General features: G+C 46.1%; 1 protein-coding gene across 1 annotated transcript in view; it reads right to left on the minus strand.

The window, feature by feature from the left end:
• LOC114432102 (thyrotropin-releasing hormone-degrading ectoenzyme-like) overlaps positions 1–26,145 on the minus strand; it is a 111,429-nt gene that overhangs the window by 20,250 nt on the left and 65,034 nt on the right. The window contains exons 6-10 of the mRNA XM_028399892.1: positions 16,106–16,219; positions 10,936–11,073; positions 10,636–10,701; positions 6,534–6,599; positions 6,080–6,258 (exon numbers count right to left, since the gene is read on the minus strand). Of these exons, the coding sequence (XP_028255693.1) occupies positions 6,080–6,258; positions 6,534–6,599; positions 10,636–10,701; positions 10,936–11,073; positions 16,106–16,219 (563 nt within the window). The remainder of the gene's footprint in view (positions 1–6,079; positions 6,259–6,533; positions 6,600–10,635; positions 10,702–10,935; positions 11,074–16,105; positions 16,220–26,145) is intronic.

Here is a 26,145-nt window from a genome sequence, read left to right on the forward strand (position 1 = left end):
AAGAAAAGAAAAACAAGGACCGTGACGTCGCCCGGTATGGCGCAGCCGGGGCCCCACCCTGGAGCCAGGCCCGGGGTTGGGGCTCGAATGCGAGCGCCTGGTGGCAGGGGCCTTTCCCTACGGGGCCCGGCCGGGCTTAGCCCGAAGGAGCGACATGGGGCCGACCTCCCATGGGCCCACCACCGGTGGGAGGAACCGTAAGGGGCCGGTGCAGAGTGGATTGGGTGGCAGTCGAAGGAGGGGGCCTCGGCGACCTGATCACTGGACACAGAAACTGGCTCTGGGGACATGGAATGTCACCTCGCTGGGGGGGAAGGAGCCTGAGCTTGTGCGGGAGGCCGAGCGGTACCGACTAGATATAGTCGGGCTCGCCTCCACGCACAGCTCGGGTTCTGGAACCCAACTCCTTGAGAGGGGTTGGACTCTCTTCTATTCTGGAGTTGCCCATGGTGAGAGGCGGGGGCTGGTGTGGGCTTGCTTATAGCCCCACAGCTTAGCTGCCATGTGTTGGAGTTTTCCCCAGTATGTGAGAGGGTCGCCTCCCTGCGCCTTCGGGTTGGGGAGAGGTCTCTCACTGTGGTTTCGGCGTATGCGCCGAACAGCAGTGTAGAGTACTTGACCTTCTTACAGTCTCTGGGAGGGGTGCTGGATGGCGCCCCAACCGGGGACTCTGTCATCTTGCTGGGAGACTTCAACGCCCACGTGGGCAGTGACAGTAACACCTGGAGAGGCGTGATTGGGAGGAACGGCCTCCCTGATCTGAACCCGAGTGGTGTTTTGTTATTGGACTTCTGTGCTGGGCATGGTTTGTCCATAACGAACACCATGTTCGAGCACAAGGTTGTCCATCGGTGCACCTGGCACCAGGACACCCTAGGCCGGAGGTCAATGATCGATTTTTGTAATCATGTCATCTGACCATCGACCTTGTGTTTTGGACACTCGGGTGAAGAGAGGGGCTGAGCTGTCAACTGATCACTACCTGGTGGTGAGTTGGATCCGTTTGCGGGGGAAGAGGCTGGACAGGCCCGGCAGGTCCAAACGTACTGTGGGGTGTGTTGGGAGCGTTTGGCCGAACCCTCCGCTAGGGAGATCTTCAACTCCCACCTCCGGGAGAGCTTCACCCAGATTCCGAGGGAGGCTGGAGACATTGAGTCGGAGTGGACCATGTTTTCCACCTCCATTGTCGATGCAGCCGTCCGAAGCTGCGGCCTCGTGGCGGCAATCCCCGGACCCGGTGGTGGACACTGGAGGTCAGGGATGCCGTCAAGCTGAAGAAGGAGTCCTATCAGGCCTGGTTGGCTTGTGGCTCCTGAAGCAGCTGATATTAGCTGATAGCTGGTATTGGCAGGCCAAGCGTGCTGCAGCGAGGGCAGTTGTAGAGGCAAAAACTCGGGCCTGGGAGGAGTTCGGGGAGGCCATGGAGGAGGACTATCGGTCAGCCTCAAAGAGATTCTGGCAAACTGTCTGACGCCTCAGGAGAGGGAAGCAGTACTCTGCCAACACTGTATTCAGTGGAGGTGGGGAGCTGTTGACCCCGACTGAGGGGGTGGTTGGACGGTGGAAAGAGTACTTTGAGGGTCTCCTCAATCCCACCAACACGCCTTCCATTATGGAAGCAGAGGCTGATGACTCAGTGGTGGATTCGTTCATCACCTGTGCTGAAGTTGCCGAGGTAGTCAAAAAGCTCCCCAGCGGCAAAGCACCGGGGGTGGACGAGATTCGCCCTGGGTACCTTAAGTCTCTGGATGTTGTGGGGCTGTCTTGGTTGACACGCCTCTGCAACATCGCGTGGCAATCGGGGGCAGTGCCGCTGGACTGGCAGACCGGGGTGGTGGTCCCTCTTTTTAAAAAGGGGGACCGGAGGGTGTGCTCCAACTACAGGGGGATCACACTCCTCAGCCTCCCTGGGAAAGTCTACGCCAGGGTACTGGAGAGGAGAATTAGGCCTATAGTCGAACCTCGGATTTAGGAGGAGCAATGTGGTTTTCGTCCTGGCCGCGGAACGCTGGACCAGCTCTATACCCTCCGCAGGGTGCTGGAGGGTTCATGGGAGTTCGCCCAACCAGTCCACATGTGCTTTGTGGACTTGGAGAAGGCGTTCGAACGTGTCCCTCGCGGCATCTTGTGGGAGGTGCTCTGGGAGTATGGGGTCCGTGGCCCTCTGCTGAGGGCTGTTAGGTCCCTGTATGGCCAGACCAGGAGTTTGGTTCGCATTGCCGGCAGTAAGTCAGACCTGTTCCCAGTGCATGTTGGACTCCGGCAGGGCTGCCCTTTGTCACCGGTTCTGTTCATAATTTTTATGGACAGAATTTCTAGGCGCAGCGAGGGACCGGAGGGGATCTGGTTCGGGAACCATAGGATTTCATCTCTGCTTTTTGCAGATGATGTCCTGTTGGCTTCATCGAGCCGGGACCTCCAGTGTGCACTGGGCTGGTTTGCAGCCGAGTGTGAAGCGGCTGGGATGAGAATCAGCACCTCCAAGTCTGAGGCCATGGTTCTCGACCGGAAAAAGGTAGTTTGTCCTCTCTGGGTGGGAGGAGAGCTCCTGCCCCAAGTGGAGGAGTTTGTGTATCTCGGGGTCTCGTTCACGAGTGAGGGAAAAATGGAGCGGGAGATTGATAGACGGATCGGTGCAGCTTCTGCAGTAATGCAGTCGCTGTACCGGTCTGTTGTGGTGAAGAAGGAGCTGAGCCGGAAGGCGAAGCTCTCGATTTACCGGTCAATCTACGTTCCTACCCTCACCTATGGTCATGAGCTTTGGGTAGTGACCGAAAGAATGAGATCACGAATACAGGCGGCCGAAATGAGTTTCCTTCGAAGGGTGGCTGGGCGCTCCCTTAGAGATAGGGTGAGAAGCTCAGTCACCCGAGAGGAGCTCGGAGTAGAGCCGCTGCTCCTCCACATCGAGAGGAGCCAGCTGAGGTGGCTCGGGCATCTGGTTCGGATGCCTCCTGGACGCCTCCCTGGGGAGGTGTTCCGGGCATGTCCCACTGGGAGGAGGCCCCGGGGAAGACCCAGGACGCGGTGGAGAGACTATGTCTCTCGGCTGGCCTGGGAACCCCTCGGGATTCCCCCAGAGGAGCTGGAGGAAGTGTCTGGTGAGAGGGAAGTCTGGGTGTCCCTGCTTAGACTGCTGTCCCTGCGACCCGGCCCCGGATAAGCGGTGGAAGATGGATGGATGGATGGATTAATCATTATCGGCTAAATGCCACAATTAATCGTGATTAAATTTTTTGTCAATATCACTCAACCCTAGCGAGAAGCTGTGAAGACAGCGGAGCGGACAGAAGGGAGGAAGGCCTCTACCGACATGTTGTCCTGACCTGATGTGCGTGACAGCAAACACTGCTGCAGCCCTGTGCATTGTGGGTAGTGGGAGCAGCGTATTCATTCACAGAGCTGCTAAGGTCCCAGACAGCAAGAACCAAGTCGAATGAACACACACACACACACACACTGCTGCTGCTGCACTGACATGACATGTTCGTGTGTCTGTAGGTGTATAAAAAAAGTTGCTTCACTGCATGAATTATTCATTTTCCGTCCTGTTTAGCATTAAAGCTCATCAAATCAAACACGCTGCTACTTGTCCTCCAATCACGTCTCTGTTCTCCTGTCAGCTGTTAAATCCTGATTTGTTTTCGTTCTCCTTGTGTCTCTCTTGTGTTTGACACAGAAAATAACGCTGCTGTCTGTTCAACTAAAACTAAACTAGGATATTTAAAAAGTTTAAAAAGAAAGATTTAACTTTCCTGAGGATGATGATGGCTGCCGTGTTAGCTCGACAGCTGGCTGTCTGTGATGCAGAAGGAGGGACTGTCAGTTAGTTATGTTTTATTCATTCAGGAAGTCTCACTGTGAACAACCAGAAATCAAACGGCATAGATCACAGCGAGACAACAAGTCGTCATCGCACACACAGACAGACACTCTAATTAAGACCTTCACAGGTCTTAATTAGAGATATAGATCACATATGCTAAGGCCTTCGAGATGCAGCAGCAGTCCGATCGGTTCCTGTCTGTGTGAATTTATTGAGTGACACTATAATTAGTGGCCAGAGGCAGCATTCAGAATGACTATATTTGGACTAGGGGGCGCTCTGGAGACTGAGATCACTGTGAAGCTACAGAATGACTTGTGGTATACCCCAAGGGTTAAGTTTAGGCCCCCACTTTTTTCCAGATTTTATGGTTCCCGATGGATCTTTAACCAGGTTCAGTTGGTACTAATCTCACCCACACCGTCAGAGCAGCAGCCGCTGATGAAGGCAGGATGGATCTTCATGTTTAAAATCTGAGCCCACAGCAGAAACAGAGACTCATCAGGCAGGGCAACCTTTTTTTTTTCTTCTATTGTGTTGGTGAGTCCTCAGTTTGAGCCCCAGTTTTCTGTTCTTTGCTGACAGCTGCAGCAGCCGGTGTGCTCTTCTGCTGCTGTAGACCACCTGCTTCATGTTGTACGTTCAGAGACGCTCCTCTGCAGACCTAATCTGAGTTCCTGTTATCTTTCTATCAGCTGCAGTCTGACCACTCTCCTCTGACCTCAGAACTGCTGCTCACTGAACATGTTCTCAGTTTCAGACCATCCTCTGAAAACAGTATAGTGTTAACAAGCAGCATAGCAGCAAAGCATTCTGGACATGAGGCGTGATGAGCCTTGCTGGTCACTGTAGCTTTACATGGAGACCAATGCTTCAGTCACAGAAGCGTAGTTAGCCAGTAAACAACTTTCTTCTTCTTCATCTACATGTGTGTCAACGTCAAACGTTGTCATTTATCCTCTTGAGTAACTTTTGCGTCCCATTTGTGTTTTTTAGAAGCCACTGATAAAAACAAAAATGTCATGTGGAGCTTTTCAAAGTTTCACCTGGAAGCCGTTCATCCACAGCAGTTACAGTCCACTGAACCCTGAGCGATGTCCAAGGATTCCCTGTTTCCCTTCGCACAGCTGTGAGTTACTCGAGGACTGCAGCGTAGGCTGGGAGTCATCGGCCTATGTACTTTATTTTCAGAAATTCTATGTGTGAAAAAATAAAATAAAGAACATAAAGCTTAAATCAACATTGTGTAACACCATGGGACACTGCTGCGCTTCTGAACGCAGCTCCACAGGATCAAACAGCAGCCTCTGATTCAGTCCTCTGCCACACTCAGCCGTGATGCCAACTCGACTAAAAGCAACAACAAAAACAACAGCAGCAACAGTCTCTTCAGTGAACGCCCCGGGACCTCTGAGTGTGAGTGAGCACAGCCCCACGAGAGCGGAAAGAAGAGAGCTTAACTTCACCTACAACAACGGCTTCAGCTGACAAGACCTTGGAGGGACTCCAGTCAAAGACAAAAGACAATGAAAGAAGAAGAAGAAGAAGAGGAAGTGGAAGAGATGACAAAGACAAGGGAGCATTTGGTGGGACGCCGAGCGGGACAGAGTGATCATAAATGTCAGCTACAGTGCAGAAACACAACAACAACAGGTAAAAGAAATGAAAAGAGTAGATGAAGTATTGATGTAAGAGAAAGTGGGTCGATAAAAACAGCGAAGAGAATAAACTCCAGAGGTTGTGAAGAATGTGAATAAAACATGATGTGAATCAAATATAAATGGAATATAAATGTTGTAAAGGTGCTAAAGAATGTGAAGAAAAGTGCTTCTTTAGGAAAAAATGCAGCAAGATGACCGAGAGACAAAGTTAGTGCTTAATGTGGTGTGAAACGAGGAGGTCCTCCAGTGAGGAGGAGGAGGAGGAGGGACAGGAAGAGGCTGCAGCAAGCAGCAACTGTCAGGCCTAAAGGTTGATGCTCAAGTGTCAAAAACTGCAGTTCATCCAATGTCCACTGGAGGGCTGGGTCCAAAAGTCTGTCACCTCAGACATGTTTAACCACAGTGAGGGCAAACAGAGCCGAGGAAATAGCTGGCCTTTTTTGAGTGAGCTGGCTCGACAAACCTGAAGCTCTCAATCAGAGATAAACGGTACTATGACGTGTTAAAAGCTTTACTCTGAAGAACTGCAACACCCAGAATGCACTGAACATGCTGAGCTCTTTTACTTTCATTGAAACAAACAACGCCTCACCTGTTGTTTTTCCGGACTTCCTCTCCATACAGGAAGTGCTCCTGGCTCACAGTGATGTAATGAGTGGGGAGCTGCTCTGATTGGTTCTTGCTGATGGTGACGACGGGGTAGCCCATTTGTAGAGTCCACCTGTCCATCATCTCTCCGATGTTGATGTCCCGCCCCTCTGAGTGCATGGCCTGGAAACACAGCACATAAATGACCAATGACTGTGAGCAGACAAGAAAACAAGGCAAAGCTACACTGGTCAAGCATGTTACCATGACAACCAAACACCATCACCATCACTGCCCAGTTCTAGCTGAGCATCTCTGCAGCCTTTGTTAGCACTGTGTCGTTAAATAATAAAGAGCTTTAGTCAGTCTGGCTCCTCTAATGAATAGATCGTGGTTTAAACCCTGCGGCAGAGTGAAACCCTGACAGAGACCTGACAGACGGACAGGTAAGTGCTTACCTGAGACAGTTTGCTCCACAGGTCGTCTCTGGCTGCATTGCTGTACATGTGACTCAGCAGATAGTCCTGAAAACAAACACACAAAGGTATACATGGAATATGTGTAAAGTCTAAGGTGTACATGTAAAGGTCCTAATGGCATGTAAGAAAAGTCGTAGGAATGCATGGAAAGCCTAAGGCCTGCATAGATTGAATGTAAAGCCTAAGGCACAAATGGCATGTATGTAAAAGCCTAAGGCATACGTCTGGTGAATGTTTAAAATCTTTAATACTAAATGTAAAACCTATGTCATATACGGAAAGCCTAAGGCAGAGAGAACAGAAACAGCTTTGTGATTATCTATGATCATCTGTGGAGTTTCCGTGCTGGTTTTGAGTGAACGCTGCTGTCAGATCTGAATGTCCATCACTCAGAGTGTCTCTGATCCACAGAGCCTCAGGCTGTTGAGTTTATCCTCACAGCTGTGGAGCTCTTTTTGACTGAACGAGGGGATGAGTTTTCTGATTTTAAGAGCCAAAAACGTTTTTAAAGAGAAAACATTTCAAAAGAAGTGTTTAATGTTTGAAACTGTGCTCCGATAAGCCAGGAGGACTTCATTTTCTAATCTAACAAACACGCTGCAGACTTAACAGAGACTCTCCCAGTTCAAAAGGGGACTTAGTGGTGTGGTGGCTTCATTTTCAGCCTGGTTGTGTCTGTTTTGATCCCTGCCCTTCTCCCCCTGTGCAGAGGAGTCAGAAACTCATTCCCTCCGCACTGGATTGGGGGTTATAAAAGCTTAGGGAGGTTGCCGGTTTGCAGAGTTCATAATAAAACAACAAAAAGGCAGAGAAGGAGTGTGAGATAACAGACAGAACACCTACAGAGACAGAGCTGTAATCTGCTTCTCAGTGATTCCTGTTTGTGTGTGTGTGTGTGTGTCACGATGAGGTAGGAAGAAAAAGAAGAAACTCTTTATTGGAACAAGATGACACACATGATAGCAGCGCTGTGTGAGTTTGACTCTGTCACCTTCACTGAAGCTGACATAGACAGAGATAACACACACACAGCATCATACTGTAACAGCAGGCTGTTTTCAATGATAAGAGCTGTTGAGTAAAATGTGATGTACAGTGTGAGAGGAGCTGCGATCAGCCTTCAGTCTGACTATAGGTGAAAGACATGCGCTGCTGCTTCCTGTTAATGAAGGTTTGTTTTCCACATGAAGATGAGGAAGTCTTCATCATCATCATCATCATCATCATCATCAACAAGTCCCTTAGCTGTGACTCTCTGCCTTCGGCTTCCTCTTTTCTATAGGCTGATATTTAAATCTATTCCAGCATACACCGATAATTATTAATGAGTTTCTGAGGTCTGTGCCAGAATCAAGTCACGTTGCAGCGACCGTAATTACCACGTTCTGTTTTCTGTTCACACACCACATGAAATATCAGGAGCTGCAGTGAAAGCTCTTGAACTTCTGCCTCTGCAGTGACCATGTTGGAGACATGTCTGTGTCTGTGACATCACAAAGGTTTCGTTAACTCAGGACAGGATCAAAGCTGAATGAATAATCCCCATTGGGAAATTAGGTAAAGAAATGAAGAAACCCTAAGATGAAGAGTCTCACTCACTACTGACTGGGCTCATCGGGCAGATATGAGAAGTGTCCGGTTCCTGTGATCTAAACACAGTCATATTTACAGGAACCAGCTCCTTTCAGCCTCATTGGATTGGATTTACAGATCCTGGACTTCCTTCATTCCTTCATTTTTCTTCTTCACCTCTTCCTCTTCCTTTGTTCTGCTGCTTTCTGTTTTGTTCCTGATTTCTTTTGTCCTTGAATATCCAGAATGGACGTTTGAAGTTTAAAGGAACTACAGGGACAGTTTCAGAGGTTGGAACTTGCATAAAGGCGCCACCACAGAAAGCCTAAGTCTGCTCATTAACAACAACATGGCCGACTGGAATAAAGAACCTGAAGAACCAAATGAGTCGGACTGCTTTGTCTACACTGTGTATTTTTAATTTCACTCCCTGACTACTGCCCCGTGCTGGAGGACTATCTCCCTTCGTGCAGGTGCGGAGCATGAGATAATTAATTAGCTTGTTAGCTGCAGTTTTTGCAGTTTTTGCAACTGTGTCAACAGTTGGCCTTTGTTTTTAGTTCCTGCAGTGGAAAAAAATAAAATGAATTTAGTGCAATTTTTACTAAATACCTGATTAAAGAGCAGGCGCTGCAACTAATGTTCTTACTAAGTAAATGTGGTGTAATGGTTAATGCACAAACACACACACACACACACTCTCTCTCTCTCTCTCTCTCTCCTTGTTCAGCAGTGTTTTATATAGAATCGGGTTCTCAGTGTGTTCCAGGTCACTGACAGTTTCTGCAGGAGATTCAGGACAGTGTGTGTGTGTGTGTGTGTGTGTGTGTGTGTGTGTGTGTGTGTGTGTGTAGGATTCATACATATTTCTGGACTCTATTCATTCTGGAAAAAAAAATATTTAACCCACTTTGCAGCAGTTACATCATATGACATCATCCTTACAGTATCTGCAGAATGAATTCTCTTCTTCTTTGGTGCATAAAAAAGTTGCTTGTCAAACTTTAACATTAGCTGGAGCCTCATACAGCTGAATGACAAATAATGTAACAGGCTCTGTCAAAAATCAAACCTTCAGAGTGAAACGGAATATTAATACTGTGGGATTTCTACTAAATAAATATATTTCTGTGTCCCCAAACGACTCGAAGCTTTTGCTCTGATCCAAGTTTCAGCCAGCTGTTGAATTCTTTGAACTTGTCCTCAATTAAACTGTGAGGGGACTAAAAACATTATTCCAGGAAGTTACGGCGCTTCATTATTCTCATGGATCATACAGGGGATTTAGGGAAAAAGAAATATTATATTAAAAATGCATGCATGGATGTATGTGAGTATTTAGGAGTTTTAAACTGTTTAAAAGTCAAATAAAATCCTGAGTGTTTGCAGAGCAGAAAAAAAGAGCTGTGGTTTTCCAAAACTCCAGCACCCAGAATGCTCTGGGCTGGGTGCTCAGAGCCATTTAACCATGCAGTAACACATACATGTAGAACTGGAGGAAGCTACGATAACATCCAAGTGAAACATGAATCTCACAACTAAATGATCAAAACGTGCTAACATGTTAATTGAGACTGGCCCCGGATGTACACCAGCTGTAAAACAAGTGCAGAACGTAAGCGGCCCTGCCACAGCATCAATTCCCACCATACCCGTTTATGAAGCGTGGTGTACAAAGGGGCTTTTGTTATCTCTCGCAGTAATCTACTGTTGGTTAATGTCCTCTCTACATGTATCAGGCTGGGTTACAGAGCAGTTACTGAAGCCTCCATTTCCTCCATCAACTCTTTTGTTCTGGTGCCTGACTATCTGTCTGCCCAATGCGGTAAATCAACGTGTCTAAGGTGCAACACCGGAACAGAACCGGTGTGTATCTGTCGCAGAGCTACGCTACGTGGCTGGTGTGACTACTCTCATTGACTAAAATGGAAGCGTATTAACCGCGGCTGCAGCTACGCTTACGTTACACATCTTGTGTAAATCTGGCTTGAGCCGGCACTCCGTAGAAGTTGTTGGTTGTCTCTTCCTGTTTCTTTTGGGGATCATGAAGTCTGGATCCAGCTCTCCTCTGTCCATGTGAGGACTCAAATGTTTGTGGAAGCTGCAGACAGAGACTCCAGTAGCCGTCCCTGCCCGGGACCAGCAACTCTGCACCGCTCTGCTCCGAGCGCCTTTTAACTGTTAAAGTCACCTGGCAGACTTTTGCTGGTCAGAAAATCAGAAAAAGCTGCTTCAACATCTGTGAAGTTTCCCTTAAAATGATCAATAAAACACTAACCATGACCTCAGGATTTCTAAAATGCTGGCTGCTGTCCTGAACATCCCAAAATCTATACTGCAACAAAAAGTGCCTCACTGCACCTTCATGGGGATCCTTGGCTGAAGTTATGTCTAATTGATCAAATATATTGACGTGTTTAACTTGAGGAAAAATACCGGAACTCCAGTCTCTGCTGCCACAGGACACACACACACAAAAACCTCAGCAGGAAACTGCTCATGAACTTACATTTAGTCCTTTCTGGAACAGCGGTTGTCCCATTACATTCGCCAGCATCCGGATCAGTGCCGCCCCCTATGGACAGCGGAGAGAAGCACACATTTTAGCTTAACATAAAGTCAATATTACCATATTACTTTCAATAAACGTCTCATAAATAAAAGTCACTTTTATTACTTCCTCAAGCATCCACTTGGTGGTTAGAACACCATGTAAAACCGCCATCTTTACAGCATTATTAAGTCCTCAGTGATTGGTCTGAATGTTTAACCAGGTATACTTGCAGATGTGCAATGTGCAATGACTTACCTTCTTGTAAGCGATCCAGTCAAAGACTCGATCGATGTCGGTCGCCTGTTCTACTTCCTGTGAGATCGGGTGGGAGGAGCTCAGGCCATCCAACAGCATCACCTCATGGAGGACGTCAGTCAGGAAGCGTTGCTTCTCCTGGAAAAGACAAAAAAAATAAAGTCCTCATCAGCTGCTGTGACGACTGATGATGCTGAAGGTGAATGTGACCGGGCTTGGATTTATCTCTGATCGGGATCATAACCCCCCCCCCCCCCCCAACTGCCAAAGAAAGACAAGAAAACAGCATGTCTAATGGACTACATATGTGAGGCCAGCCCTGATCCACTCATAACTAAATACTGAACCCAGTTTATGCCTGAAAAAGGACCTGGATGTTTTGACCTCTTCCTGCTGCTGACGGAGTCCATGCTGGATGTTATCAGGACAGTTGAAAAAAAATGGTTGAATCCCTGATCCCCGATCAGGACTGTTTTTAGTAATGTTTGTACCCCAGCATGTGACACAATAAACCCAACAACCTCCTGTGAACGGTGCTTTCTACCTGAAAAATGTGAGCTGGATGTTTGTCCCCACATCGCTGCTGTGTAAACACAGCTCTAATGAACATCTTTAGTGAGTTCTGGATCTGGGTTTTTGGACTCCCTCCAGCTCTGCCTCTAGTGTGTGAGATAATTAGGTCTGCATGCTGTGGTCAACAGAGGTTCGGATTAATCATTGTGACCTTTGTAATGTCCTCGCATTGTTTTTATTTTCCGTCTTCTAGAACTTTCCCAGCGTCATCCCTCCCGGTGTCCTCCTGATTGTTTTTCTTAGAGCGTCCATTGTTGGTCTTTCAGTGTTTCCTCTTTCCTTTTGATCCTCCATCTTTTAATTTCGTCTCCGTCTCATCTTCTTCTCCTCTCGTCTCTTCGTTTTCTTCTCCTCCTCTGCTTTCTGCGTTTTAATAGACATCTGCAAACACGGTGAGCTCTAACAAGCTCTGTCTAAATTACCCTCGGGATCAGGCTAAATCCGGAGAAGTGCGGCTCGGTCTAATTCATGGATTATAGTGTTTACTATGGAGATTTGGTTTTAATGAAGCTCCATCTTGTTAAGCAATAGAATTGTTGGCTTATTAAGTTTTAGTCTGTAATGAACAGAATGAACAGGAGCCCCCCCCCTTATTTCAAATTAACACTATCTGCAGGGATCTGGCTAATTCTTGGCCCAATGTGGCTCTGTGTAATTTGTGGATTATGGAGTGCACTAAACTGATGTAGTTTAAATTAACATGCATCTTGTTAAATAGAAGTTTCAAAAGATATTAAGATTTAATGAACAACAGGATCAATAAAAGATTTTATTCTACGGCTTCAGCTGGGATTCGACTATTTCTTGGTAGAGGACAGCTCCTTATTGAACTGTAACTTTTAGAGCAGTGGGAGCGGTCTAAACCTGAGATCTACAGAGATTATATTTATGTTCCTGAAGATCAAAGGGGATCTGTATAATTCCTGATACTGTGTTAAAATAATGCAATATTTTTGTTTATTTAGTATGAAGCCTTGACAGAGGAGAGTGGATCTGACTATTTCCTGGAAAATGTTCGCTACTTAAAGGATTCGAATATTGCTTTCATCTGTCAACACACACACACAAACAGCTGAGAGACTCCACCACAAATTACACAATTAGTTAATTACTTAATGGCAAATTTGGATGACTTGGTGAGAAAATCAGACTAAATGAGACATCAGCTTTAATTAGCGGACACTTTAAATCACCTGGAGAGGGAACCGGGAGGAGGAGGGGGTCATTATGAACCAGATGGACCCACATGTGGAGGCGACGGGCCAACAGTGAGTGTAAACACAACTGCAGATGGAAGGACGGGGCTGCGTTCAGGAGCAGCTGCTGAACTTTCTGCTCATTTTCAATCACTTCCACCCTGTCACTCCTCCTCTCCACCTGTTCCTCCACCTCCTCCTCCTCCTCATTGCAGTGTCATTTAAACAAGTTACTCTTCCATACTGAGTTCACCCCTCCACAGCTGCAGAAAATCTGCTTTTTAATTGGCCAGTTGTTGTCTGTTATAATTTGCATGAGGCAGCAGCACCTGGGTGTCAGGTTCAGACTGGCATCTCTGAATCATTTATGAGCAGAATAGGAACCTAAAGAAGATCAAATATGTCCAGTTAGAACTGTTGATGATCATGGCATTTCTGCTGTAACAGCATCAATAACAAGTTTTCTGGGACAAATTTCCTGCAAAACATCTGTGAAAAATGGTAAAAACGAAAGAAGAGTGATGATTTTCAGAAGCTGAAACTACACACACATGGATCAATAATGTTATGTATTACTAAAGGTCCATTTCAAAGAGAAGAGGATGAATATTGATCAGCCTCTGTTCACCTCTGACCTGCGCTCTCTGTGAAAGCAGCACATCCAAGATGTGAAGCTGCTGAGGAGCCAGCTGAAAAAGGAAGCATGGCAGTCTCATTTAGTCCTCCAGCTCCTCCTGTGGGATCCTCAAGTCCTCCAGAGGGGATGTATAATCCCTCCAGCATTGTGTAGGTCGGCTCTGACTGCACCCATGTGACCTCCTGGTCAGATTGCTGCTTTAAAGCCTCCTCTCAGTGAGTTAACATGGAGCAAAAGTCACCCAGGAGGCCTTAACCCTGATCCTTCATCTCCTCCGGAGAGACAGTAAACTCTCAGAACACCAAAATCCACCAGTGGGTATGGGTCGTCAGGTTACTGTTCATCAGAGAGAAGCTTTGATGTTTTATCCAACCAGATATAAATCACCACCAGGAAGCCATGATGGGCTGACATGTGAGCAGCAGTCACATGACCAACATTCAGAGAGTATCTGCAGCTGTTGTCTATCTTTCTGTGTTATTCTGCACACAGACATGGAGGAGGGAGGAGCAGCTGATCTGCAGCGAACAGAACAGTCTGGGGTCTAGAAGGTTAATCAATCCATCTCATTGTGAAAGCAGTAAACAGTCTTCTGTGGGCGTTTCCCTGCTTGACATATTTGTATTTGTGGACTGTGTGCTGCTGCTATTGGCCCCGCAGCGCTTTGTTTTAAATAAAAACCTGCATTAGAAATAAATTATTTTATCAGGAAACGGCGCTTTATCATCATTGTGCTTGTTATGGTAGAAACACTTTGTTTCTATTAAAGCGTCCAGCCGTGCAGAACCACAGTAACAGGGATTTAAAAATGCTATGTCGCTCTGAAGCAGCCTGTGTGTGCGTGCAGCAGATAAGGTGCTTCGCTGTAACACACTCTCTATTGGAAGTAAATCACAACGTGCTCCAGCAGAAACAAAGAAGGAGTAGTGTGTGTGTGTGTAATTTAAAGTTCTGCAGATTTCACTGTTTCTCTGAGAAGTTTGCGGGTGGATTACGGGGGGTCTGGAAGTTTTGAGGAGGAATTTGTGTCTAAATTTACTGTGTTGAATCACTCGCTGCATCATTTTGTTTTTCTGCCTGAGCAGAATGAAATGAAGCTGAATCCCACCTGCTGCAGCGCCAAGCGGAAGGAGGAACCACGTATTGATCCATGCAGGCAGAGGAAGGTGGAAGAGTTCAGGGGGAGGAGGAGGGGGAGGAAGAGGAGGAGGTCAGGACTTCCTCCTCCTCAGCAGCCACTTTTATCTTAAACGCACACTGTATATCCAAATGTATTGTAAGTTATGTAAAAAAGAGGCGTCAGCTGCAGAGAAGCTGGAATATTTTATTTAAAATCCATCACGTCCTCACATGTTAACGCCTCTGTGGATCAAACTGTGTGTCAGACTCTCACCTATAGGACTGTGCATCTTCATCGAGGTGCTTTATGAACCATCTTTGAAACTACCTTGTTAGGCTTCAGTAAAGTTCACGGTTTGGATTAAACCTCAACTGCAACAATCTTCTCCACCATTTTCATGGCTGCCATGGTGACAAACGCCAAACTGACCAACGCATGCTTCCTGGATTGAGGAAGGACGTGACTGGAGTCCAGCACATACACTGTGTGTACAAGGTCCTAAAAGGCTACACTTGGACGGACGCTGAGGACGGGACAAAAACACGGTGCAGCTGGAACACAGGACAAATGTGCCCAATCAGGACCCGGCCTTAGTTTTCCTGAGGATGAGGAGGATGATGGCAAACTTCTTTCAGTGACGTATTGAGTCACAACTTTAAGGAGAAGTTGATTTCATAGAATGTGAATTAGTTATTGTGGAGTATCTACTTACCATCAAGTGAAAATAGTTCTATGATATTCAAGGTAAAGTATATTTCTGAGCTACATACATAGTTATTCGGCTGCAGCCTTGAGCCTCGGCTCTATACAACAGGGTGTGAATAGTCCTTTGGTCACTGCAGGAGTCGAGAAGAAGCAGCATCCACATAAAGTGCTTTTATCTCAGACCTGAAAGAGCTTCTAGATGTTACGTTTGAGCACAAAGGGACTGTAACTTCCTGCAGTGGAAAAGCACCCGTGAGCTAGATTAAATTAATGGTTGGTGTTCTAACAGAAACCAGGTTTTCTGTGCAGATATTACAGTTGCTGCTCAGCCTGTCTTCTGTGGGGTCTGAAGTGTCACTTTATCCAGAACAGCCTTTTGTTCCTGCCAGGTTATCTGACACAGGTCCTGCTTTATGTTCAACAGCACAACGGAGCAGAGTGCTGTTTTGTTTGTGGTTCTCAGAGCGTCCACAAAAAGTGTCCCAGTTCCTCTGGATAATCCTCAAACCTCTGTCACCTTCCACTGGGAACTATTTTCTGCCAAACAACAACCGCCGCACAGGGACGGCCTCTGCGTCCCAGCCGAAGGAAAACATTTACCACGTTTGATTTAATGTCCACACGTTGTGGTGCTCCTCTGTGTTGTATTGGGTGTCTGGAGAGTCTTAAATGTTTTACTCTAAAAGAAATCACATTCAGACCTGAAGCCTTGAGCTGGAATTCTGACTCACATGAAACACTCAAAGGACGCAGAAATTTCATTTCAGATTGAGCAGACGGAGCCCGAGAATATCAGAAAACATGCCGAGCTGCAAGCTTTATGTCCTGTTACTCTGCAGTCAGTCCTGACACACCCAGGGACACAGCCTGAGAGCTGATCAGAGTGTTCTGAGACTGATAATAGCACACAAATCAGAGTCTGAACTGTTCTCTACTCACCATGTTCCACTTTGGGAAGAGGAAGTCGGTCCCGACGTACTCGAAGAAATGAGCAAAACCTTCTTTTAACCAGACGTCCTCCCACCAGACCGGAGTCACCAGGTCACCGAACCACTGGAAGACAAAGAGAGAAAACAACCTGTAACGTTACATGTCTTGTGTCTCCAGCTGCATCCTTCCTCTGTTGCAGGAAGAAAAGGAAGACACAGTTCTTGGCGGTGTTTGGAGGAATCTTCTGAACGTAACAGTGTAACAGGCTGGCCTTTCAGTTCGGCCTGTGAAGGAGGCAGTCTCATGACATTAGCTGTGTGTTGAATTATTTGACTATTCATAGATTCCAGGCTGTGATTATGTTTGTTTTTCTGCTGTAACATTTTGAAGGTCTGTGGGGATTCACTCACTTTTGGAGCCAGCCTCTTGTGGACACTGGAGGAACTGCTCTTTTTCGACATTTCATTTCTTAACCTGTGAAGTTTCTGTTAACTCTTACCGTTTCAATATGGAGTTTTAGCTCATTTTCTCCAAAGTTCTCTTGAGGAGACAATGAATGTGACATCAGTTATTAAGACACAGACCTCCTAAATGCACCAGACAAAACCCAGGAATCTCACTTTTCCTGCAGTCCATTAAACACACACGGCTCTGATTCAAATGGCTTTACTGCGACAGAGAGGTGAAACACAGAAACTCGAATTAAGTCCAGTTGGACACTGAGAACCACCGCTGCTCCCCCTAAAGGACTGATATGTCCTCTGGGTCCAACATGACGAAGCAGCTTAGCTCATCAGCTACACCAGAGGGCTGCCGGCAAACGAAGGAAGCAGATCCTTATTTACAGGGCACGGTTCCCCCTTGATTGGACGGCGATCCTGCCTCAGAGTGTCGTCAGGTTAAACTAGCAGTGAAGTTTAATATAGGCAGACAACTGCAGACTGTAGTTCACTGATAGCAAAAACATGTGACCACACAAGGGCCCGGCTGTTTCCAGGCAACGCAGCAGGAACCAGACCGTCTGAGTCCACATTCACTTCAAACCTTCATTACAGCCATCGTCTGCAGTTTTTATACCTCAGCACTGTGTGTGTGTGTACTGCAGTGTTACTGCAGTAAATTGTCCTTCATCTGATCAAAGTCAGTTCAGGTTGTAACTGTGTGTCTCATTTGCCTGAACAAGTCCACTTTAATTCACATATAGAACAGACCGACAACAGTGCTGCCCGCTGGAAACTTAGGGCATAACACACAGGTGGTAGTTGTTTCTGATGACACTGAGGCGCAGTCGGCGTCCTCCTGTCGTGCTGCAGGGGCAGGGACTTCACAAGGCTGATCCTCAGAGACGAGCAGGTACTGCAGACACTGCAGGTCTTTTCACAGGTTTAGCTCAGAGATTGTTGACACAGCTAAATAAGAAGGACTGTAACTGTGTTAATCAACTTTGTGTCCTTTCAGAAAACAACAACAACCCTGAGGTCATTGTGTGTCTGTGGGTGTTTTACTGTGTGTTTACAGTTGTTTTATGCTTCTTTGTGCTTGTTTTGTGTCTGTGTTGTTGTTTTGTTTTACTTGCTGGCTGTTTTGAGTCTTTTGTTGTCTCTGTGTTTGTTTTTAAACTGTGAGTAATTGTTTCGTGTCTCATTGTAATGTTTTAGTCTGTTTGTCAGTGGAGTGTGGTCGCTGTTTTAAGTGTGAGTTATTTGTTTTGTGGTTTTTACAGTTTTCTCTTTGTAGTTCCTTTGAGGTTGTGTTTATGTTGTTTTTCTGTACTTTGTGGTTGTTTTGTGTCTCTTTGTGTCTCTTTGTGGATGTTTTGTGTCTCTTTGTGGTTGTTTTGGGTCTTTTTGCACTCTTTTTCTCTCTCTGTAGTTGTTTAGCGTCTCCTGGTGTGTTATTTTTTGGAGTGTGTGTACCTGCCAAGTACTTTGAAGGGAAAACATACCTTGAAGCAGTGATGCTGTTTTAAAAACTGAGGGTGGTTACACCACATATTGATTTGATCCAGTTTTTTATCTGTTTGCTGCATTTTGTATAAAGTCAGAATAAATAAATAAAAATAAATAATATTATTTATGGCATTATTTTTTAAAGCATTTACTTTGAACTAAAAACCTCTAGAGCATGAAGACAAAGTACACCAAATCATACCGCCACCTGTGTGAACACACACACAGCTCAGGGACCCTGCTGACATGTTGGAGCATAAGAGTGTGTCCAGAGGAGCACACTCGTCTCTCTCTGGCAGGTTGTGTGTCTGAGTCTGGGCAGGGATTCAAACCGACCACCCTGTGGGACCTGGCAGACTTTTCAGCTGGCTGCTGCTGCCTGGCTCAACAGACGCTGGTTCGACTCCCTGAAGCAGAGCTGCTGTCACACAAGAGTGTGTACGTTTATGGAACCGCCGGATGGAGACGCGCTCGTATGGCTCAGACTGAGAGGTCACAACTGCACAGACGTGAGGATCTGTTCAGCAGGTGAAGCTATATTCTTATTATTATGATGACATCCAGAAGCCTCATGTTTGTCACTTCCTGTTCCCTGCTGCACACACTGGAGTGAAACCGAGTGCGCAATCTGCTGATTCCTGTAATGCTGCTCGATTATCTGCAGTCTTGTGAGAAGATAAAGCTTTAAAGCTACGAGCAGCTACATGTGAGTGACATCAATATATAGCTGGGTTAGCGGTACCATGCTAACAGTAGGTTATGAATCTTCTCGGTAAACTGCCCGTCTGCAGGCTGATTCCACATTTAAGAGGGGTTTACTTACTGACAGACTGGTAGAATGGGAAATTGGTGAGGCTACAGTCAGGGTTGTAGTCTGTTCTCTGCATCCACTATTCAGCTTGACTATAAAGTGATGAACGATGAGTGTTGGTTTTATCTAAACCAAACGTCAGCCTCAGTGTGTGTGTTTCAGTGGGACTGCTCCTTTAAAAGTTCCTGGTGAGTTTGAAAGAGTCCTGATGAAACACGGAGCCTCTGCTGTGAACTGAAATCCGCTCTCAGCTCAGCTGTGTTTTTTTCCTTCTGTCAGACAAACTGCTGCTGAGCTGCTCCTCCATTAAACATGACAGTTTACATCTGATTTCTGTTGCCCTGCTTTGAAAGGATTTCACCTTTTTATCCAGCTCATTGTTGAGTGTGAGAACTTTTCATCTGATCGCTTTCATGCTGCTCCGCTTTCCCCACAAATAGAAAATATAATTAACGTTCAGTTTCTTGGTGACAGACTTAATGAAAAGAACTAATCCTGAGCAGTTGTTACGACTGGTGTGGTAATTAAAAATGACGACTTGTGTAGTTGTTGCAGCACACTTGTCTTCATTAGCTCATCTGTCACCTCTCATCCTGTTCCTGCCTCGTTAGAACATGAAAACGCCTCCAGTGGGTCGTCGGCCGTCTGCCTGGGGAGGTTGACTCGGGTCGCTACCGTTGTGCTGTTGCCGTGGTTACACGTGTGCATCGTGGGTGGGTAAAGGGGGGGGGGATTCAACAAACTGCAGGCCAAACAGGAAGGAGAGCGGAGGCAGAGGATGCAGGAAGAGAAAACATGATGATGAGTCAGTAAAGAGTGCAGGGACGCCTGCTGCTGCTGGACTCCAGAAAAGAGCTGCCGAATGTTAATCATCATTAGTGTGGAGGTCAGAGGGAGTCCCTGCTCCAAGAGGAAAATACGAAATATAATGAAACCTACACAACTATACAGACAGTGCTTTAGACAGCAGTCCGCCTACATGTGGACACTCCTCAGAGGACATCTACAGGGAGGATTCCACCAGGACACACTGCTGCTGCTGCATGTTTGATGAAACAGAACATTTGCCAAATTCCGGTGTCATTAAACTGATCTGGTTCTGATGGTTCCAGACTGCAGACAATCTCCTCCACAAATCCCCTGATTATAAAAACAGTACATGTATTATCATATGAACTGATCTGGGCTGATCAGACTGTTCTAAGAACAACAAGCTGCACTGATCAACATCAGAGGCTGGCGGTGCAGGTGGAGGTTTATCACTGTCATGCACCCGCAGGAAGGTAAACCACAAAGCATGTCGCAGTTCTACCGCACCTTATCACTACAGCTCCACCAGCGACAACTACAGCCTGACAGAAGGAAGCAGGAACAGGAAGGTGTCCACATTACGGTTGGGCGGTATACCCCCCAGTCCACATGACACCAAATCAAAAACCTCACAGAGGAAATCAACAAAAGGTGACCTTAAATGTGAGAGGAGTGAGAGTATTGGCAGGTAAAGAGGAGAATAGGATGATGCTCTTATAAATCAAAAATCTGAGGACAAAGACCATTTCCATCAATATCAAACATTGATGGACAGAGGAGGTCACCCTGAGTACTTCTTGTGAAAGCTGCGCAGGGGCCCACAATGGTCAAGAAAACACTTAACAGGGGTGGAGTGCTTGCCTGTTAATGAGGATGAATATTTGTAGCGGCAAGCGGAGCAACAACAAACAAAGGAGAGGCAAGAGCTCAACAAGGAGGATCTGCACGCGTTCATTCCCTCAGGACTGAGTGGCTGCTCTCTTCCAGTGAGGCCTCTGGTCTCTGAGCCGATCACGTTTTGTTACAGCGACACAGCAGTGTAAGGGTTAACCCAAAGAAAGCATCCCTGATGTGAAACGTTAAAAACTACTCATGCTCACGCCGACCTGCTGCTTCTCTGGCCTGCCGGCACCTTGCTCCTTCCTCCCGTCACCTCCCTCCCACTCAGAACAAAGCAGATCTGTGCCTTTGATCATCGTCTTCCTCCGCTGATAAATATTCATCCCCCGCTCAGATTTTCACTTTCTGTTTGGACAGAGCTCCTCGCAGCTCCACCACAGCCAGCACCAAATGAGTCTTGGTTGTCATTTGGCACAAACATTGTTTGCATGCACACATCTGTGGAGCTATCAAGACTTCCAGCCCAGACTGCCTGAATGTGAAATGAAGTCGACAGCTTCAGTCACAGCAAACTCTCAAACCTCCGGACTGATTACTCTGTGTGTGGCTGCGGTTCATTCTGGGTTTTAAACATGGCCGCCCGCCAAATGAGGAGAAGTTTTAATGTTGCTGTCTGGATGATGCTAAATTGCTGCTGAACAACAGGGAATGAAAAGGTCTCAGCTGCAGCGGGACCAGCTGGACTAAAGTGCAATACTCTGTGTGTGGACAAGCAGGATCTCTGCCTGCAGAGCTTGGAGCCAGGTTTGATCTGGTGCAGAATTTGACTTTTAATAGGAACCACATATGAACCAGGACTCCGTATGATTCAAAGCATTGATCAGTCTGTTCGCTGATCATCGGCCAGGCCAGCTGAGCCTTAAGCACTGCAGCGTGTTGTATCACTTGGATCCCCGCAGACCTCTTGAGCTGTTGAATCTGGAGCAATCACTGTTCTCCATCTGACCTAGTTTAGACCTGGGTCCGGGGCAGAGCAGTGACTGCAGAGTTTTCTGTACCACTTGGATCAGGACTTCTTCTGGCCTTTGGAAACTGACATACCCTGAACCTGGCAGTTCTGGACTTGGTAGAGAATTCTGGACCTGTTCAAGTTGTGATGCTGTGAACTTTAAGACTCTTTGAAGGAGGCTTTAAGAAACCCACTGTATCTGGACCTCCAGTCAAAGGCTGCCTGCAGATCTTAGTTACATCCAGGTCCAGGGGGCTTGGTGTGGAGTTCTGTACTCTGGTTGAGGAGATGTGCTCCGAGCAAAACTGTTCAAAGCATCTGGATGAGCTGGACGGGCTTGAAAGAGAAAGAGTTCTGACCAGCAGGAGGCAAGATGGCTGACGGACTCCCAAAGTCATGAAAAAAAAAAAGTTTTGTAAAATACACATGGTTTGTTTGCATTTAGAAGCAGCAGATGGTTCAGCACAGCATTCAGATCTGTGTGTGTGTGTGTGCTACAGAAAGCCAGCGCATAAAACCAATCTTGAATGAGGACGAAACCTAACACAAAACTGCTCTGTGTGTGTGTGTGTGTGTGTGCTCAGACTCAACCCTACAGTGTGTTCACCCACACAAACATGTAAACAGCATCAATAAATCATCATTCATTTTCAATAAAGTATGACCTCAGGGCACCTGGCTGAATGGTGTTTCTATGACTGAGAGACTTCCTGTGGATCAGCTGACTGGTCAGTGAACCTGTCGGACCCTCAATTTAAAACTGCTTCAAAACAGCCATGCTGGAGAAAATAAAACACCTGATCAGGTCCATATTGTAGAAGGATCACTATGAGCTAGCCATGTTTATTTGCTCCAGATACACTAACGTGGAAGCAGATTTCTGACATTATATGGACACAGGAAGGAAAGCCTCCAAAAGCCTTTAAACTAAACAAAGACGTCAGGTAGTCGGGGTGTAGGGGGTCCCTGCTCTCTGTTCCTGAAACACACACGTCTGTGTATTATCAGCTCCTAATGATAATAATAAACATTTAAACATGTTAATGGTTGTAAATGGTCTTCGTGTAGCTGATCGTTCTTTCTTTGTTTTAAGGAACAAAAGGATCATGTCTGGTTTTAAATATGTTACAAAATATAAATTAAAGATGATCAATATTTAACAGACGAGTCGTCAGCACAGCATTTAGGCAAATATTTTACACAAATGCACTGCCATGAGGAGCCGCTCACACAGTGTTAACTGAAAGCGTCACTTTTTTACTTTCCCCTGGAAACGCTTCAGCTGCTGTTTGCACCACTCTGATCGTGCTGTATTTGCAGTGAGTGTGTTGATGAAGGTGTATGACTTGCTGAGCCAGCACAGGAAGCAGCTGAGCAGCTGTTGCTGGAGACGGCTTTCTGTGGTGCACTAACACACATTATGTGGTGGAGGCCGAAGTAGGACAACAATTTAGTGCTTTTTTAAAAACAAACCATTTGTGGTCCTCAGGCTCCGTCATTGTCCCACAGCTGTTGTCGGGGACTATTTTCAGTGGTGGATGAATCCACATTTGGCTGTGTGGTGAGCCTCTGACAGCAGGACGGTCTACGTGGGATTGTGCTAGATATCATAAACTTCATTTTGACCTCCTTTTTTTTACAGTGCACAGCTTCCACTGTGCTTTAAATAGAAAATAGCAGAGACATTTTTTATGTATGACTTTATATTCACCACATTATATATATATATATATATATATATATATATATATATATATATATATATATATATATATATATATATATATATATATATATATATATATGCAATATATTAACACACACACTGAGATGGAGCATTGCTGTTTGTGGTTCATTATAGCTGTGTGATAGGGTATCATTTTAAATGTGTGTGTATAACTGTATTACTCTCACATGTTATCGTTGATTGGACCCTCCGTCCTTCAGCAGCAGATTGGAGGTAAATGACTCAATAAAACTTCTGAGGTGGCTCAGAATGATCGGATAAAACACCAACATTCATGATGTTTTTAACAAACTAAAACAGTTATTATTATGTTTACTAAATGTTTCCACATTTGTTCCACAGAGGTTCCAAAGACCAAAGACAAGAACAGAAAAATGCTTTCAGGCCGGGTTTTGATCCATCTATCTATCCCGACCTCCACCCTGTGAAGTTTTAACAATGTGACTCCCCTCGTACCACTAGAGGGCACCACCACTTCCATAAAGCTAGAGCTGAGCTAGAGGAGGACGATCAGGAACCAGGCAGAGCTCCCTCCTTAGGTCTGCATTTTCTACAGTGCTTTACAACAACTTCAGCGCATGATTAAGAAGCATCACATGTACAGATTTTCTATATCTCGCTGACTGTTCTGACAGACGGATCGTGAGCTGAATGTTTGCAGACTTTTACAAACTCTGTTTTTTTAGGGATCAACAGCACAACCACTGACGGTCAGGAAGGTCAAAGATCTGGAGCAGAGAGGAGACAACGGAAGAACGAGCTGAGCGACTGCAGACTGAAGTGATGGACGGAGACGGAGCATGAGTCAAGTATAAATGAAAAACAAAGAGAGAGAGAGAGAGAGAGAGTGGTGAGGCAGAGTGAGAGAAAACAATGAGATGATTTATGGCTCTGTGTGTTGTAATGAACTCTATGCAAACGTGGACTGCAGTAATAAATTATCCACTTTGAACCAAAAACACTGCAGAGAAAATATACAGCCTGACAGGCCTGACACACAACAACACCGAGCGTGTGTGTGTGTTCTCCGTCTTTATGAGGACCAGGTGTGTGCAGATGTGACGTGCTGATAAATTGTTTTAACTACTGAACGTCTTTTTGTAATTTTCACCATAAAGCACCTCAGTTTAGTTCAGAAGAACCTCGAGTCCTCTTCAGGATGGCAGCTGGTGTTAGACACACACACACAGAGGGGAAGATGGGTTTGTTAAGACGTCACAAAGAATCACAGTGAGCCGTTCCTTTTCCTCAGTCGCTAACAAACGTTATTGACTCTAAACTTTAGAAACTACAGCAGGCGGTGAGTCCTCACAGACCTCCATGTTACCTTTTAAAGGTAAGAACAAACACATACAAACTGAAAGTGTTGATCTATTAGCTCCCATGCTTGCTAGCTTAACTGCCACTTAGCATGCTAGCATGCTTGGAGAGGTGTCACTGCTGAAGTTTATACATTTTATTGTATAAAATGATCCTCAGAACTAAATAGCAATATGGAAGTTAAAGTGTAGGGGGACTGTTGCCATGGTAACCAATAAAATGGCTGTTCTCCAAATCAAGAGCTGCATCCTTCAGAACACTGACGGCATCACGGCAGTGGGACTGGGTGGACTACCAGGGAGGATCTGCACATTTCACATCATTTCTCAGTCCACTCAGGGATCGGGTCTGTCCTCTGCGGGCTCATGTAGTCATAAACAGAATAAATATAACGGACTTCTCTGGCCAGTAGAGGGAGCTGCAGAAGGATTGACAGTAGCTCGTCTGTACAGCAAACAAATACCTGGTAGCTGGAAAAACACACACACACACCTGAGAGGAGAGGGAAACCCACCAACCTGCCGGGTTGCCAGTCAGTCACCATGCCGTCCTACCCTTCAGGCTAAATAAGGGAAACGAAGGGGTTCTCAAGGAAGTACACTCTCAAGGAAGTCTCAAGGAACTGTGTGAACGTGTGTGTGTGTGTGTGTGTGTGTGTGTGTGTGTGTGGAACGACCCTGACTCGACTGTCAGCCCGCCAGAATGCACAGTATGTTACTTCCTCCTGCATATGGTTGAATTCAGTATGTGTAAGAGGGGAGAGAGATCAGCAGATGAATGGAGTAAATCTGCTTTCCTGAATCTGGTCCCAGTGTTTTTCTTTGTCTGTTTTAATTAACAGACAGCTGATAGGAATACACTGAGAGCATCTCCTGGCAACCAGCACTGCCCTGTGTGTGTGTGGGAGAATCACAGTAACCATTACAACCCCAGCTCCCACGCAGCTACACTAACACAAGGATGCTAATTAACGTACACTCTGCTCTAGCTGAGAAATAATGTTTGAAGTTGCTGCTACAGGATCAAACAAACGGCAGAAGCCAGTCCAAACTCCACCACCCAGAATGCACTGGGCACACAGTAACCTCTACATGTAGCACGTCCTCTTCACTGGGTGAAGCTCTAAAGATAATTTCTGATGCCAAGCAACTACGTTAGCATGTATCAAAAACATGCTAACGATGAGGCAACATATGACATGTCATACAAAAGCTGAAGATTTGTATCCAGCACTCCTCTGTCCATGTGTGGATGCTGCAGACAGAGACTCCATCAGCTGTCCCCGTCAGGTAGCAGCAGCTCTGCATCAAGGTCCTGTTTGAAGCACAAAACTTTGTGAAGCCTCTAAAACGTCTAGTGGCCATCGGTGGTACTGCAGCTGAAGACCTGTTCCTGCCATGTAAAGCTCTGTGTTCCCTCTCATCCACATGTCGTCCATCTGTTCACTTGAGAACAGCAGCATCACAGACACACTGTGGGTCCACACAGCAGTTTGATGAGCAGCTCAGTCAGTTGAGTGGAAATCCAAAAAAATAAAAATAATGAAAGGGATCCTTCAGATTG

This window comes from Parambassis ranga, chromosome 2 (genome assembly GCF_900634625.1).
Source record: "Parambassis ranga chromosome 2, fParRan2.1, whole genome shotgun sequence".
Classification (NCBI taxonomy): Eukaryota; Metazoa; Chordata; class Actinopteri; family Ambassidae; genus Parambassis; species Parambassis ranga.